Raw genomic sequence first — 16,296 nt, forward strand, 5'->3', positions numbered from 1 at the left:
AGGGAGGAAAGACGGCACCGGCATAGCAGGTCTCCTTCAAGGGCTTCCCCTTCGGGCGAGCGCAGCCGTGCCAGTGTGGCCGGGAAGGGTGAGACCTTCCAGAAACGTGGCTGTGACCTTTCAAAAACAAAAACAAAAAATAAATCAGGGGTTAGAGCTGCCGAGGAGAGCGCCCACGGGCAAAGAGTTGCAGGAGAGCCTTTGAGCTGAAGCCGGTGCCTCTGTCAGCTGTCCCGCAGCGCGCTGTGTGTGTGCGCGCAGGGCAGGGCGCGCTGGTTTCCCGGTGGTCGCCCCTTCCTGGGATTACAAACAATCCCTTACAAACCGGAACGTCCTGGCCGCGAGGAGCTGCCGCTCCTCCATCCTCGGACAGGCTGTGTTGTGTTTTTATTTTTTTTTTTACATCACTGAGTGAAAGGCTTCGTCTGCTGCTGCCCCCCTCCTCTCGCCGCTTAACTCCTTCCTCCCCGAGGGACCCCTCTCTCTTCTCCCTCAAGTAGTAGGGAAGCCAAGGGGAGTCGCCTTTCCTCGGGAGAAATCACGGCCCTCCGGCCCCGCGGGGAGCCGGGTACCGTCACAGCCTGCCGCTGCCCCTCGGGGCCCAAAAAGCGTGCTGCAGACCCCCATTTCTCATCCAGCAGTGCCCTCTCCTTGCCTGTTTAGGGGCACACGGCGCGGCTGGGGGGCTCCTTCTCCCCGGCTCCCAGCGCCCGACCCCGCTTCCCCGGGGAGACGGCAGGGGAGGAGGGGGTAATTAGCACCGCCGGGGCGGGCCTGGGCGAGGAGAGACGGTCCTTAGAGGAGGGAGCAGAGGGAAATGTGTCCCCGCAGCTGCCTCCGCCACACGGGTCCGGCTCTGCGGGGTCGTCCGGCTGAGGGCACGGCGGGCTCGGGCTCCAGGCTCGGGTTAGTACTGACTGACCGGGAGGAGAGACACTGTAACACAAAGGGCTTTATTTTACAACCCGGGAGATCCGTCCGTCCTTATATACAATATCACATCCCACCATTTAAATATATATATATATTTTTTTTTCTTTTTTTTTTTTTTTTTTTTTTTTCGTGTTTACAAAAGAAAAGACAGTACTAAAAGTATTTACAGAAACGCAACGAGGCGGGACCTCTCTGAACGCCGCTAACACGGAAGGCAGCCGGCAGCTCCACTCAGACAGGAATGGACGTTTCGGTGAGCCTCGGGCAAAGCGGATCACCGGCACGCGAGTAAGTCTCTTAAATTAAAAACGGAAAATTGGGGGGGGGAGTCTGGTCTATGCGACGAGGCGTAAAGAAAACAAAACTCAGGGTGAAAAGGGGGGCAGGAGGAGTCCTTCGGGCTCGGGTCGGCGGGGGCCGCTCCGTCAGGCTTGGGGGGGCCGCGGTACCTCGGCCCGAGCCCCGCCGGCCCTGCCTCATTTCTCCACCGCTTCCTCCACGCCGGGCAGCTTGGGCTCGTCGGAGGAAATACTGTCCACTATGGAGGAGAGGCAGCGCAGGCTGCTGGAAGCCGACGACTCGACGGCGGAGCCTCCTGCCAGGCGAGAGAAAAAGAGAGACGGGGGGGGTGCCTCGTGGGGACGGCGGCTGCTGCCGGTGGGGCTGGGGGTGGGGTGGGGGGGGCAGTGGGTTGTTACCTGCTCTGGGGCTGGCTCCCAGCGCCCGGGAATGGTCGGAGAGGTTTCTCCAGTCGGAGCCGCAGGTGCCGAGGAAGTCCGAGCCCTGCGGCAGGGGGGGACGCGGGGAGAGGGGAAGGTGCCTGCGTTAGCGGGGGGCAGCCCCCCCGTGCCCCGGGGCTGCGGGGGAAGGAGGGAGGCGGGCGGGGAGGGAGGGGAGCGGCGGCCCCGCAGCCGGGTGCCGGGCGGCCGTGCTTACATTTGCCTGCTTGGGGCTGAAGCTGAAGGCGTCCCCCCCGACCTCCTGCATTTTCTCTTGCTGATCCAGCCTGTGCAGGAGGTCCTGCAGCCTCTCGATGTAGCTGATGGCGCTCCTCAGGATCTCCACCTTGGGCAGCCGCTGGTTGGGGTTGGCCACAGTCCGCCTTTTCAGCGCCTCGAAGGCTTCGTTGATCTTCTTCAGCCGCCTCCTCTCCCGCAGGGTGGCCGCTTTCCGCCTGTCCGTGGGGGCCGACTTTCTCTTGCAGGTTTTACAAGCCCAGATCAAACACTGGCCGGGGCAGTGAGGGGGCTGCAGGCCCGGGGGGGCCAGCACATGCTCCTCGCCGCTGCTGTCGCTGCCGGCCTCTGGCGGCATTTGGTCCTGACAGGGGGACAAAGTGCCGTCGCTGCCTGGGTACAGCGGGGAACCCTCCGCCATCTCCAGTTGCTGCAGGGCTCCATTCTCCCCGTCCAAGTAGAAGAAATAGGAGCCAGTTTCGAAAAGGTCCATCATCATGCTGTCCCTCGGCCCTTCTGCCTGCTCGAGTTGGGTGGCAGGCTCGAAAACACCCCGAGGAACAACCCAGATGGAATTTAATTAGTGCAGTGACATAAGTCCCCCCTGCTTTATATATAGGAGCTGCTGAAACCCTATCCAACTTTTAGCTGTCGCGGTGCATCACCCTCCAAAACTGATTCCAGCCAGTCTCCTGGGCGCTGTCCTGAGAACATCTCCAATTTAGAAGGGGGGAGGAAAGGGGGCAGAACAAGGGGACACAGGAAAAAAAAATATTTTTTTTTTTTTTAAAAGAAAACAAATGAAATAGAAAAATACACCCCGAAAACGGTGAGTGTGGGATGTGTGACGGAACATGTGGAGGGGGCTCGTGGAGCCGTGCCTGGGTGCAGCGGGAGGCCCGGCTGTGGAGCTCAAGGGGCTCGGCCGCAGGACAAAGGCGGGGGGCTGCGGGTGGAGCCCGCCCCCAGCCCTCCCTGGCTCACACACACTCATGCACACACACACACACATGCACACACAGATACGCACTGCACGCTTCTTACCCAGTGCTAAGTATAGGTCTACAAGGAGAGGTTTCAAAGGCAGCCACAGCTCTCCAAATAGAAGGGTTAATATTTTGAGAAGAAGCCCCTGCTATTCCCCCTCCTCTCTCTCCCCCCCCCCCCCCCCCCGCCTTGAGGCATGCCATTCCTGTGACCCACGCTGCCCGGGCCAGCCCAAGGTTAGGAGCCAAGCTCACTATTCCTCCACACACAGAGTGCCTCTGCCAAGACAGAGCCTTGCTGCGGTGTCGAAGCACCCAGTTAGTGCACCTCAGTGTGGCGTTTTCATTTGAACTTTCCCATGTTGCCCATGAGGTGACAGAAGTGACTCCAGGTGACTGGGTTACGGTCTGATGTGGCTCTCCGGACAGCCCCTGTCCTTGACAGTGTTTAGGGCAATCGAAGTTCAGGCATCTGTTCTAATTGCAGTTTAATCCCCAGGGCCTGGCAAGACTTCCAGGGCTTCCTGGCCCTGGAGACAGAAACGCAGCTTGTGATCACTCTCTGTTAGCATATACTGTAATGTCACATCATGTCTAGGCCTCTCTCACCTCACGGAAGGTAAGCTATGGGAAAATGTCCTGTCTGCTTCTTTCCCTGAGCTGCCTTGCTTTCTTTAATCACATGCAATTTCTCACTGCTTATACAAATATATATATATAAAAAATATATATATATATATATATATCTAAATAAAACATATATAGCCCTGGAATACCAGGGTATCTCTCAAAGCTAGCTTTTGACTTCTTTCTGAAAGGAACTGTGGCATTCTTGTTCCATTCTTAAAAGCTGCAGTTACCTTGATTATTGGCATGACTTTCTCCAAAACTGCTTGCAAACCAGTTTTTATGAGTACAAATATATTATGGAGTAGCTGCAGTTTTGTTTTGACCAAATCAATATTGCTGAAATGGATCTCATTTCAGTTTTAATTAGGCAGAACACAATCCATTTTTGAATGAGACAGAGAAATTCAACCTGTTTTCAGTGAAACTAATTTTGATATTAATATTCCAGCACTGAGGTATTTTTTTCACTTTGTAGTAGCCTTACAGTTAAGGAGCTGAACATAAGACAGAGTTTCCTCTCTCTGTACTTAGTTTGCTGTTTGACCTTTGACCAGTCATTTAATTTCCATGTGATTTAATTTTCTACCTTTAAAAAGGGATATGTCAGCCTTTACCCATCCCTTGCATTTCTCATATTGCCCCTTGCCATTATGTACTTTTCAGTACCAAAGGGAAGTTTTCCCCATACCTGTAATGACAGTGGTAATAAAAAAATAATAATGTCTGCTGATTTCTTAAAACTTTCCACCTTTACTACAGTTATTTTTTTTTTTTTTCTTTTAATCATTAGGTTTTTTGCTGCTGCTCTGGTGGTGTTTGGAACAAGACAGAAAAGATCAATCTACTGGTGAGGTGCACAAATAAAAACTTAGGTTGTGGGAGAAACACTACTAAAACGTGGTTGTCCTCTCAGAGAGTTTTAGCTTGACTTTGGGAGTTTCAAAAGTGGAAGTTTAGGAGCCACATGTTCTTTCAGCTATCAGTAGCATTTTTGCTTTAAGCAGGAAACAAAATAAAATCTTATTTCTTTCCAACATTTATTCATTAAGAGCTGGAGTAAACAGACCTAGCTCCTCAGAGTAATGTAGGCATAACATAGTTCTTTATTGAGCAGAACTTTCATCAACTGCAACTGATTTTTAGTTTGATGAAGTTGTCCATTCCCCCTCCACACAAGCAACTTTGATTGTGCTATAGCCATCACAGTGCGTGACCTGTTTCTGCTCCTTGGTCATAACCAATGTCATAAAATAATACAGTTAGCAAGCAACCAGAACATATGTGAAGAAAATGCTGTTAGTAATGTTCTCCATTACAATAGTGGGCCAAGTGGAGGATTCATAAGTTGATGCTTGTCTTTTTCTCTTCACACCTTACATGCCAGATCTTGCTTGATATAAGCACAAGATCTAAAAGGAAGTAAAAACAAGAAAAAAGTGGACATGGAATTGGAAGGGGGACCACTGCAAAACTCTACCTGTAATCAATTTGCTTTTACGTCACAGCTGATCTCTAGAACTTCAATCACCCTTTCCTCCAAATTAATTCTAATATATTCTGTATAATTAGGGTTGAATAGTGAGTTCATAACTGATCAGGTCACTCTTGACATCTTATGGCTTGAGCAGAAGTTTATAGTCTGGAATTACAGAGAAATATTTTATTATCTTGGACCCACAGGGCCCTGTGTACCACTCCAAATGCTTCCTTTTTCTTCTTCACTTACTTCAGCCACAGGCATGATGGAATTTTAACCTTTTATCCCTTTGACTCTTCACAGCGGTATCGATAACCAGTGGGGATCAGGCATATCTGTTCCTGTTTAGCACTCTGAATGGGCACCTAGGTAAGGATGATTTTTTTTTTTTTTTACTTTTATTTTTTAGTGTGAATTGTATCACCTCCTGTTTCAATTTTACAATTTTTAATCTAGCTTCTCAACAGGAAAATTCATACACTGTCCTCATTATAGTCTCAAGGCAACCACTTAGAGTAATTTTGCCACAAAGTCCAAGCTTGTTCTCCTGTCCTGTTCTGTCACTTCCCATTCACATAGACCTTCTCACCTGAGTTTTTTAGTATATTCAGATTGGGCTCGACAGCATATCTGGGGATATCAGTTAACATCCTTTTTTTTTTTTTTTTTTTTCCTTCTATTATTACCTGTATGTTGTATAATTATGACACCGGTCAAAGTTTTTCTAGGGTTAATTTTTTGCCTTTCCTCCTGAAGTGTAAAGAGGTGCACTCAAATACCCGTATAGGGTGTGTTTACATTCTCATTTTCATTTGTCAGGAATGCCCTTATGGAGCCAATCTCTGAATAGCCCACACTTACTGCATTTTGATACTCATTACAGGGTGCTCTCAGCATGTGTCATCTGGATTTTGTTCCAAGGAAACTAAGCGGGAAGGTACCCTAAAAAGTGAAGTGGATGCTAGGTCATCAGCACTACTAATTTCTACAGATCTGATCCTGATGTACCTATACTATCCGCTAATCTGCTGATAGTCACAGTTCACTGGTAAGAACTACAGAAAAATTTGATGTGTTGCTGCACTATGAAATTCACTGCTGAAATAGTACATTATGCCAAGGATTGCAAAAGCCTAAAAGAATGAAACATGTAAAGAAGTTTTAAGCAGGTGAGAAGGACTAAGACATCTTTCTTTTCTAGAGATGTTTCAAATGTCTCAGTGATGTGGACATCATAAGGGCAAAGCTAGTGCACAAAAGGCATGCAATCTGGTAAAGAACATGTATTTATCCCAAATCTACAATTTTCCAGATAAATGTTTGTTGAAGAGAGATTAGATAATTTCCATGAATTTTCTTGAAAGTCTGAGCAATGGTGACCCTATGGGAGACCAGATTTTATTATGCTGACAATGGCCTGTGCGAAATTTAAGCAAAGGCACTTAACTGTCATTCATGGAAAAATAACTCCTGCTGCTGGAATGAAGCATGCCAGACTCCATGGCCTGTGGTATGTAGGGACACTGCTTTTCTGAACTCAATTATCTAAGTTATATGAACTCCAGATTGGTCTGCAGGAGCATGGAACATGGAGCAGCTTTAAGTCCTGATTTTCATTTATATATGTTGTTATACTTCCAGCTGACTTTTGCTTACTTAGATTCTATTATTTACTGTACTCTCTTCAAATTCTATTTTTCCAGGGAAATTATATTATTTGGATATCCACAATGTCACGTGCACTCACTGCAGATTTGGGAACTGACTAGAGGAAGTGCGTGTAGTCTGCATGCTGGTGCTTGTGTGTAAGTATATGGCCATTTCAGAGAACATGTAAACAAGCATCCCTGAAATGCAAGTTTGGCAAGTGGAGTAGTGAATCATAATGCATGCTGTGGGGCTAGAAAGTCAGTAAGGCAGAGATATGAAAAAGACTACTTCATATATTTATACAGTCTCTGTAGGGGAAGATTTAAAAAAAAAAAAAAAAAAGTCTTATTCACAGTGGCCTTGGCTCTATTGCTGTTCCAAATCACTGCTGTTTTCCTTTGATTGGATATGGACTTTAGTGTTCATATCAGTTACAGTCCTGTTAGTATCTGAGAGGTGCAACCTTGCTAACTAAACAGACTCCTCTGGTTCAAGATGGTAAGGTAGGATTTCATTACAGCTCTCATGTTGGGCAGTTATGAGACACAGTTCTAAATGGCAGATGCTTTAATGCCTGTGTCAGGGTCTACAGTGACAAATAGTCACCACTGCACAAACACATTTATTTTACTACAAGACGTTTTCCTGGGGAGGAGGCATTGCCAATCAGAAACCAGAAGCCCATTGCACTGTTGCTGGCTGGGACAGGCATTTTCCGTGGTTCTATCCTGGGATTCTTTGCAGGAAAGAAAGCAATAAAAATTATAGTCATCTTCTACTTTTGATTAGGAATAAAAAAAAAAAAAAAAGGAGGGGAGGGGGGGGACTTGAAATTTGACAAGAGTCCAAGACACATCATGTGCTTCATAATCATATTTTTTGCTATCACATTTTTTTTTGTAAGTACAGGAAAGATCATTTTATAGTTATATACTTATTTATTTGTTTAGACTATAAGCAGAAAGTGCATTTTCACACTATACAGTTTCAGAATGTAATGACAATGATATCTAAACCTGACTCAGTCAAAAGGACAATAATTAAACCATAGCTGCTACTACTAATTAAAATAAATACAATTTTTAATTCTGTAAGTGAAAGTAAAGAAAAGCTTGTAGGAGAATCAGTGTCTGCAGTCCAGCACTTAGACTAATCATATCCCTGCTGCCTATGGACAGAAAGAGAGCTCAGTGTTCAGGCAGTGGAAAAAAGCAGCTTTCTTTTCTGAAGCTCATGAGAAATTTTGGCAGAACCACAACACTTCATGGAAAAATGGGATGACAGTGCCCTGGAGTCTGGAAACCATGAAGGTACAATGGAAGTTATGGATGTACAGAGCTCTCTTCCCAGCAATAACATAGGGATTGTTTTAAACAGTACATCACAAAGCCACCAAGTGTTTATGCTGAATGATCACCTTCTATACACGAATTGCATTAAACAGTTTCATTATCCATTGCCAAATTTTTTTTTTGGGTTCCTGATATGAACCCTTTGACATATGGATGTACCAGTACAATGAGCCATTTGATTAGAGATACATAGCACTGGATAACTAAGATAAAGTTAGTAAGCTGTAGTCACATGTAGGCATTACTGGGTCTTGACTTATTTCCTGGTGCTACATTAATATACTCAGTTATTCCATGCACTTGTGGATTTAAAATGCAGAAACAACTGATATGAGAATCTCCTGAGATCCCTTTCTAAAATGTAAATAATGTATTGGAAGTAATGCAATCCTTTCATTGTCCCATAGATTTCCTTGTTCATCATAGAATCATAGAATATCCCGAGTTGGAAGGGACCCATAAGGATCATCAAGTCCAACTCCTACAGTATACATTTTCTCTGTTGTCTATAATTTCAATTTTTTTTTTTTCATTATATTTTCAACATTGTTCTGCTTTTGTGGACAAACAATTTAGCTCATAATTTGGAAGAAGTGTTGATTTATCCATGATTTGTATTTTGAACATTGTGCATGATTTATACTTTGAGATTTTTTCTCTGTGAATCATCATTATCTCTTTTTCTTTCCACTACCAGCCAACTGAACAAATAAAGCTTGTCTCATATACATTGTTATGGCTTGCTTGAGATCCTTTGGGTGACATGTCATCAATCTTTCCATAATATGTGGTAAATATAGAATGATGTTTTTCTGTCCTGCCATGTTTTCAGCCTTAGCAGACATAAATGCTACATCTCAAGTGTTCTCTTCCCAGTTCTTGCTTAGGTACAATTGGCTTTGCTAAGTCAGACTCAACTTTGAATATATGTTGAGGGATTTTTGGATGTTCTTCCTGCAACAAATATACATGTATATTCATGTATACTTAGGTATAAAATGTTTTTCTAGGACTGGAATTTTGTCCCTCTAGGTGATTTCAATTTTACCTTTGAATCCTTCTGTGAACCAGTCAATTTCAAGGCATAGCTATTGTTCTCTTTAACCCTTTAATGTAGACATTTGAATTACTTTTGTTCTTTGTGTTTATAAAGAGCTCTTTCCCACCATCAGAGGAATGAAGTTTTAGTTTACATCTTTGTTTATTTATCATTTAGATATTTAGTACTTTTTTTTTTTTTTAACTCATATTTGGTGCTGGATATTTTTATACTCCTGCTACTGTCATAGTACTGCCATCATCTGAATTTCCATATGTTTTCCAATATGTTGCTGACTGATTTGAATGTAATGTTCACAACATGAACTTGGGGTAGTCTGATGTGACCATTCCTTTCTATGCACTGGTCAGATTCTGTTCTCTGTGTAGCTTTTCACAAGTCTTTTGCTTCCTGCATATCCAAAATCCTTGGGCTTTACTGGGCTTTAATCCAAAAATAAAACAACTGGGTTTGTATATTCATTCTTAAATATATATATATATATATATATCACTTTCTCCCTCTCTTTCTGTAGTATAGAAAAAAAAATGTTTTCACAGACCTACCTTTATCTCTGAAGAATATACAGATCTTCAAACATTTTAATTATTCATTCTAATATCTTCTTACTGTCTCCACTAGGATGGAGCTGATACATTAGTTGGTGTATTTTGGGGCCATTTTGTGTCACTCACAGTATCCTGCATCTGCTGGTTTCTTTTACTCATTAAAAGACAAATATATGCCTGTCCCTTCCTGGCTATAACCTAGTCAGTAGTCTACCTGGAAAATACCTCAAAAGTCCTTAAAGTTTTGTCTCCCACCAAATATAGGGAAGATGTGTTCAAGGTGCCAGGAATGACTTGTCTCACTGCTGTCCACCAAATCTGTCATCTGTATTTTCTGAGAAAGATGTGTATCAGATGCTTCAGCTGAAGATATAGCATGCTCTGTTGGTTTCAACAGGAAAGTTTATTCCTAATTCCTGTAGTTACTGTGATATCCATCCTCAAACGTGATAGATGGAGTCTCTTGCAAACTTAAATTCTGTATAACGTATCCGGGACTTGAGAAGATGTTGATGCAGAATCCCCATGTATCTTATCTACACCAGTTTTCAAAAGGAAAATATCTGCTTCTTTTGGAAAATAGAAGCCATTAAGAGAAAGGCTTCTGAAAATAATTTTGCTCTGAATTAAATAGCAATAATGACCTTGAATCTAGCATATATTGTATCATGTTGTTATCAGAACCTGTTGCACAGCTGCAAAACTCTTTTAGGCTGTGAAGGTCATTATGTTATTTGACTGTATGTCATTTAAGGTACATGCTTTGTAAATAAGGTTACCTGTGATCTGTCAGTGTAAGAAATACAACAGTCTATCTCATATTCCTTCATCTGTTCTGTTCATTTCATGTTACTTCATAACTTCTGCATGTTTATATGCAAGGTTACACTTGCTTTGAGATTCCTTAGGCTCAGAAATGTATTTTTTTAAGTACAACAGGACCTAGGGGTTGCAACAGTCTCTTGAACGTGCTGTGGGTTTGTGGCACAAAGAAAATCTGCAGTTTTTTCATGTGAGATTTTTGAAATAAGTAACTGTCCCTGGCCACTTTTTCTGTACCATGTTAAGTCACCTCTGTGATGCTCCAACAGTACAGAGGAGTCTTATGGTCACCCTAAAAGAAAACATGACATTTCTCGAAGTCAGGAAGAATCTTGTCTTAGTTGACATTCTTTCTTCCCCATGAAGTTCATCTCACATGTAGGAAACAATACAGGAGTGAAAAAGGATCAGTATTTAGAAATTCTACCTGACAAAATGATTCTTACCCTTTTCATTCTAGTCACACTTTACACAATCATACTCAAAAAATTTCTGTATTTCACCAGACCATGCTGGAGAACATTTCAGAGAAACTGCATAGACTAAAATATTGCCAGAAGTGCACTCTGCCCGAAAGAAAAAAAATCTCCAAAATATGGCTTAAACTGATTCGATAGAAATGTTTGGATTTTTATAGAAGTTATACTAATTATGTTTCTTAGAAAATAAATATTGATAATTAAACATTGAGGAAAATCTTAGAAGAAAGAAATAACTTAAGAATGTATTCTGATTATATAGAGAATCCCTGGAAGACCAATCCTAGATCTGCATTCTGAAATTTGTATCTAGACAACATATAGCTATGTTTAGACTTAAAGAAAATAGTGAGGAAATATTTTTCTTGTGAAGTGTAAAACAGCTGGCTTATAACAGAATCTGTTGACCTGCAGTGCCAGTATTTTTAAACAACATTTGTGCATTACAGCAGGCTAACAGAAATGTTTGGCTGGAAGTGCTAAGCAGTGTAATTATAATTTTGTAGTATTATTGACTACTATAATAGCTGAAAAATAGACAGAACAGAAGTAACTGTGCACCATGAATAATAAGCAGATGCTATGTACGCTGCAAGCTCCAAGTGACAAATAATCAATCTATGTTAGATATGTCCACATGTAGTAGCCTAGTCACATTATGTTCAGTGGGAGCTACTGAGTACTTTTTATTTCTAAAAAGCCCATTGCTTGAATTAGATGACTAATTATATATTATAAATGCCATTTTATGAGAATACACTTTCTTTTAAAAGCTTTGTACTGGAACTACGGTCTTCAGCTTGGGACAGCAACATTGGAGCAGCACTAAAAAGCAACTAGCAATGTCTGCAGGCAGTTTCTGAAAAGGGATGGTAGTGTAAGGGACAGGTAAGTTCACTGCATGGCACTTGCCAGTTCATGTTAGAGCACCTATCTTTCTTTTCCTTCAGAATTGGTTACTTGCAGCCATGTTAATTAGCAAGTTGCAAATTCAATAGTGAGTGGAGATAATGAGAGCAGTTGTGTGTACAGCAGGAAAGCAGTCTTCAGGGTACAAGTCCAATCACAGAATACTTTCATCTTGCACTCACTTTGGTGTCATCAGTAAGAGATGTCTTGGTTTGAGGGATCAGGATCACTAGAAATAAATAATAGCTACACAGGACAGAACCTGTATTTCAGAAATGAATACCAATCTGTAAACTGTGTTTGTGGAGGACAGAATTAGCATTTTTCAAAACAAATTAAAGATTCATAGTAGTGTTCCAAAAAATCAGTTAAGCACACAGTATGTATGTGTATGTATATATTACTATTATATTATACATTATGAACTAAAATAATGTAACAATATAAAAGAGAACAACCTAACAAAGATATGTAGGCATCAAACAAGTATTTAACAACAGGGTAAAGAAAGTTTGTTATATTTAGAGGGTTCCCAGTGAAGAATATAAGGGCTTTGAAATGTTTACAAGATTGATCATTAACAGTGACGTGGGTAAGGCAGAAGTTGTCTGTGATATTGATTGTCCATGAACAGTCAAGATTTTCTTTTTGTGTTTCTTTCAAGATGAAAAATCCATCCTGCACAGTCTACTAACAGTCAAGGTCATTATGGTAAAGAAATTGACAGTGTGAGAAACTTTACGTGGACTTCTACAGTTCTTATCAAGGAGATCATTTTTCATTATTATAAGAGAATTAGGTATCAGCATTCAAAGTATTAATGTCATCAGTGTCATTAGTGAAGAATGAACAAGAAGGATTGCCAAGTAATTAAGAACTAATTAATTGAACTTGTTTCTGGAGAAGAGAGGTCCCTGAAGGTTCTGGATCATCAGTGTTGCTCCATTTGGATCCAAAAGTGAAGTTAATAGTAAATTGACTAGGTATGTATGTATCTTTTGGCAACAGATGCTAAGGCTTCATGTTTTCTGGAACAAGCGATCACATGACTGACATTCTTTGCCAACTATATCATTCATTATACAAGCTGAAAAGTAATGTATGAGCAAAATCAAGCAACATCAATGACCAATGGCTTCTTATAATTAGTTGTCTCTTGGTCAGAGGATGTGTCTGCAGAATTTGATTTTACACAGGCAGCAGCAACAGTTTATAAACAAGAGTCTGCAGAAGCTCAGATTATCACATCTTATTGGGAGCTTTCTCAGGCAAGCATCTCAAATTTGAGGTTTCCATGGTTCCAGGAATTTAGTAACACTTTATGTAAACTATTTTTCAGAATTCTAACCATTCAATACTGCGATTATGTCCTGATGTTGGGTTAAAACAGAGATCTTGCTGAGTGTTTTGGGGAAGTTTTAAGCTGTTCTTAAAGTCATGTTGCTGAAGTAAGAAGAGGAAAAAAAAACAACCAACCAAACCAAACAGAACCAAAGAAAACCAAACCTAACCAAAGCAAACAAACAAAAACCAGAAGACAGACCTCAGGCTGCGAAAGAAAAAATGGCATAGTCATCTTAAGACAAAATCAGAAAGGCAAAGGACAAATAAAAAAAACAACTATCAAATGACACAAAAAGTAAGAAGAAACTTTCAACAAATATTATAGTAGCAAGAAAACTAAGGGATCCTGAATAGAGAGAAAGACTTTAACTGACGAAGCTGTGCTTAATGCCCCTGTCAATTCAAATTACAACAAGAAGTTAAGTGGGTTTAACTAGTTAACACAATTAACATTAGTGACAAAAAGATAAGGGGTCAAGACAGGAAAACCAAGAGGTAAAAGTACTTAGATTACTGTATCTATTAAAACTGGTTCAGCCTCAGCATACTTAGAAAATTGACTGAATTTATCTCAGTGCCATTTCCTGATATCTTTGAGAGATCACGGATGATGAGATTGCAGAATATTATAGATGAGCAAACGGAAAGCATATTCTTAAACAGAAAAAAAAAAAAAAAAAAAGGTTCTTTTAGGTGAGTAGTTCAACCTAGGTTTCTCTAAAAATGCTGGGAAAATAATAGAATATTTATATGTTCCTGGAAGAATACAAAGGAGTAAATAACGCTAACTTGGAGCAGTCTTATTCTCATTACAAAATCTTCAAGAAGGAGCTGTGCCAAATCAATTTAATCTTCTGTAGCAAGTCAACAATTCTTGTGGTTATAGGATCATGAGAAACCACTTATCTTGATTTTAATGTAGTTTTTTATAGCTTCACTTGACATTTTCATATGAAAAACAGGAAAACGAACCCCCTTTGTGTATTCAACTGTTTGGAAACTGCTCAAAGAAGAACTCTTAAACGGTTCTGCTCTGGGAACTCATGTCTTAATTAATATCTCAGATGAAGGTATAGAGCCCATCAAATTTGCAGGTATCCCAAACAGTATGAATTCTGAGCTTGTTGGAGGGCATGCTTAGATTTTAAGCTGATTGTGAAAAATCAGAAATATGGTCTTTAATAGATTCCATTTTGACGGGAGCAAGGACAAAACTGAGCATGTTGGAAAGCCTAATGAACTATAGGCTAACTAGGTAAAAGGTAATTCTTCAAAAGAAGGAAGGGACTGGGACTCACAAGCAGGCAGGAGGCACGTGAGGTTATCCTTCTGTTCTGTTCTAGGCTAATAAGGCTTTAGCTGCAATCCTGTGCCCATTTTCAGGCATTGTATCTCAAAACAGATACAACTGGTACAACTAGAGAAAATGTAGAATGCTAAAAAGAGCAACTGGGAGGCTTAGAAACATTAGCTGAATAAATGCTGAATGAATGTTTTCTAGATTAGAGAACAGAGTTGTTAATAGTAATACTGTAATACTGTCTGTGATTGAGTATGTAGTAAACTGATGCTCGTGGTTATGTGGACTGAAAATAAATTATACAATTAGTTATAACAAGGCAGTTTTGTCTGTCTTCTGATGGAAGGATAAATACTAGACTGGTTTGCCTGTGGAGCAACAGCTATATAGACCTCTGCCAGTAACGATGTCGCCTTCAAGCAGAATATGATAGAATCTGGAACTTTCTAAGATTTGTTTTTTGCCTTATTTTCCTATGATCTATGCTATCGTTATTTCCTATTAGAATGGATTCTACAATATTAACTAAGGAAAATTAAGATGGAAAAAAGGAAGATGGTCTAGGTATCAGAACTCTTGTAAGATGGGACGAGATCCAGCCAGGCTCACGACAGTTTTTTTGAATACTGTACTTGGGTGTGTGAACTGTGCCTTCCATATTTCATGTGAGAGCCTGCCCCCCTCAGGCTACATCACTTTCTGAATGGACATTCAAATATTGTTGAAAATTGCACTACTGGAGTATGGCAGATAGACAGTGATTCCTCAGCAGCCTTAGCCCAGAGACCAGCATATTTGATGTGATAAACGCAGATAAACAGATCCCTGTTCTGAACCAAGCAGAGGATGAAAATAAATCAGTGTCTCCTGTGTATTATTTAAATGTTTAAAATACAAGCCTAGAGATGTAGTTCTGGATCCTTTTTAGAGGGTAAATCAAAATTGGCAATTCCCTATTTTTTGACAACAATGATAATGAGATGATAACTCCCAGGCCAGTGCAAGCTACAGTCAGAGCTATGTGGGCATGTGTAATTTGCCAGTTTTTGTCTCCATTGTCAATGCTTGCTGTCTCCCAGATTCCACTCATAATTTCTGAGAGTTCCTTTCCTTAGTGACAGTTTTTGTGTGTGCTTTGAGGTTGGGCACTTGCCAACTAAGGATTCTGCTGCACAGCAGGATGTCCCAGAGTTAAGCATTGTAATGCTTAAATGTCCTTGAGATCCTTGAGCACAAGCCAACTCCTGTTCAGTGTCATTACTCCTTTCTCAATACCTCTCCCTCTTTGACCTTCAGGAAAGAAGAAGAAAAAACCCACCAATAGCAACAAAAAACAACAGAATTTCACACACTTCCAGCTTCATGGAACACGGGGTGGATGGTAATCAGTGTGGTCTATTTACTGAAAAGTTAATATGCCCAAGAGCCACAAGTGCTTTGAGTATGCAGACAAGCCAGAGAGAAGCTTACATTTGGAAAGGCTTGCATGCAGGATATGGCAATGGTTGCCCTAATATCTCACTGCCCCTTTGTGACCAGGACTGGGCTGAGCGTCCAGGCTATTTTGAAGGTGTTGGCCTCAACAACTTCCACTGGCTCACTTCCTCCCAAAGTCAGGGGTTTGGATTACGCAGCCATGCCAGCAGACCAGCCATGTGATACATCTTTGGCAAGGAAACTTTATTTGAATTGTGTGCAAGCCATGTGCAACACAAGGTTAGCCTCTGCTGAAATATAAAGCCTAAAATTATTTTTGCAGTCCTCTGAGATGAATTATAAATAGTTCTACAGTATATACAATTGATTTCCTAAATGTGATTGAGACTATTCTATATAGATCATAATGAACT

At 41.4% G+C, this 16,296-nt stretch overlaps 1 protein-coding gene and 2 long non-coding RNA genes across 4 annotated transcripts; 2 read left to right on the forward strand and 1 right to left on the reverse strand.

Moving 5' to 3' along the window:
- Positions 1–942: 942 nt before the first annotated feature.
- On the forward strand, positions 943–2,072 carry LOC311216433. The gene is made up of 3 exons (XR_014618952.1): positions 943–1,221; positions 1,443–1,535; positions 1,939–2,072. It is a non-coding gene; the product is annotated as an uncharacterized lncRNA (long non-coding RNA).
- Positions 1,259–2,501, reverse strand: MYF6 (myogenic factor 6). The gene is made up of 3 exons (XM_084297949.1): positions 1,870–2,501; positions 1,632–1,716; positions 1,259–1,528 (listed from the first exon to the last, which is right to left on the reverse strand). Exons 1-3 carry the CDS (start codon positions 2,386–2,388, stop codon positions 1,410–1,412), a joined length of 723 nt encoding a protein of 240 aa, XP_084154075.1. The 5' UTR covers positions 2,389–2,501; the 3' UTR covers positions 1,259–1,409.
- Positions 2,248–9,039, forward strand: LOC311216421. Of its 2 annotated transcripts, none has more exons than XR_014618950.1 (7): positions 2,248–2,376; positions 3,375–3,494; positions 4,296–4,357; positions 5,286–5,351; positions 5,866–6,030; positions 6,686–6,787; positions 8,392–9,039. It is a non-coding gene; the product is annotated as an uncharacterized lncRNA (long non-coding RNA). The 2 variants fall into 2 exon arrangements; XR_014618951.1 differs by having other exon boundaries at positions 4,296–4,352; positions 8,392–9,035.
- The last annotated feature ends 7,257 nt before the right edge of the window (positions 9,040–16,296 follow it).

The sequence above is a fragment of the Netta rufina genome (genome assembly GCF_964035555.1).
Source record: "Netta rufina genome assembly, chromosome: 1".
In the NCBI taxonomy this organism is placed as follows: domain Eukaryota; kingdom Metazoa; phylum Chordata; class Aves; order Anseriformes; family Anatidae; genus Netta; species Netta rufina.

What these genes read in the sequence shown, in the direction of transcription:
- MYF6 (XM_084297949.1), bottom strand. Translation starts at nt 2,388, where the DNA reads ATGATGATGGACCTTTTCGAAACTGGCTCCTATTTCTTCTACTTGGAC. An exon ending in TCAGCCCCAAGCAGGCAAAT is followed by an intron (nt 1,717 to 1,869) that starts GTAAGCACGGCC and finishes CCCCTGCCGCAG; the next exon opens with GGCTCGGACTTCCTCGGCAC. An exon ending in GGGAGCCAGCCCCAGAGCAG is followed by an intron (nt 1,529 to 1,631) that starts GTAACAACCCAC and finishes CTCGCCTGGCAG; the next exon opens with GAGGCTCCGCCGTCGAGTCG.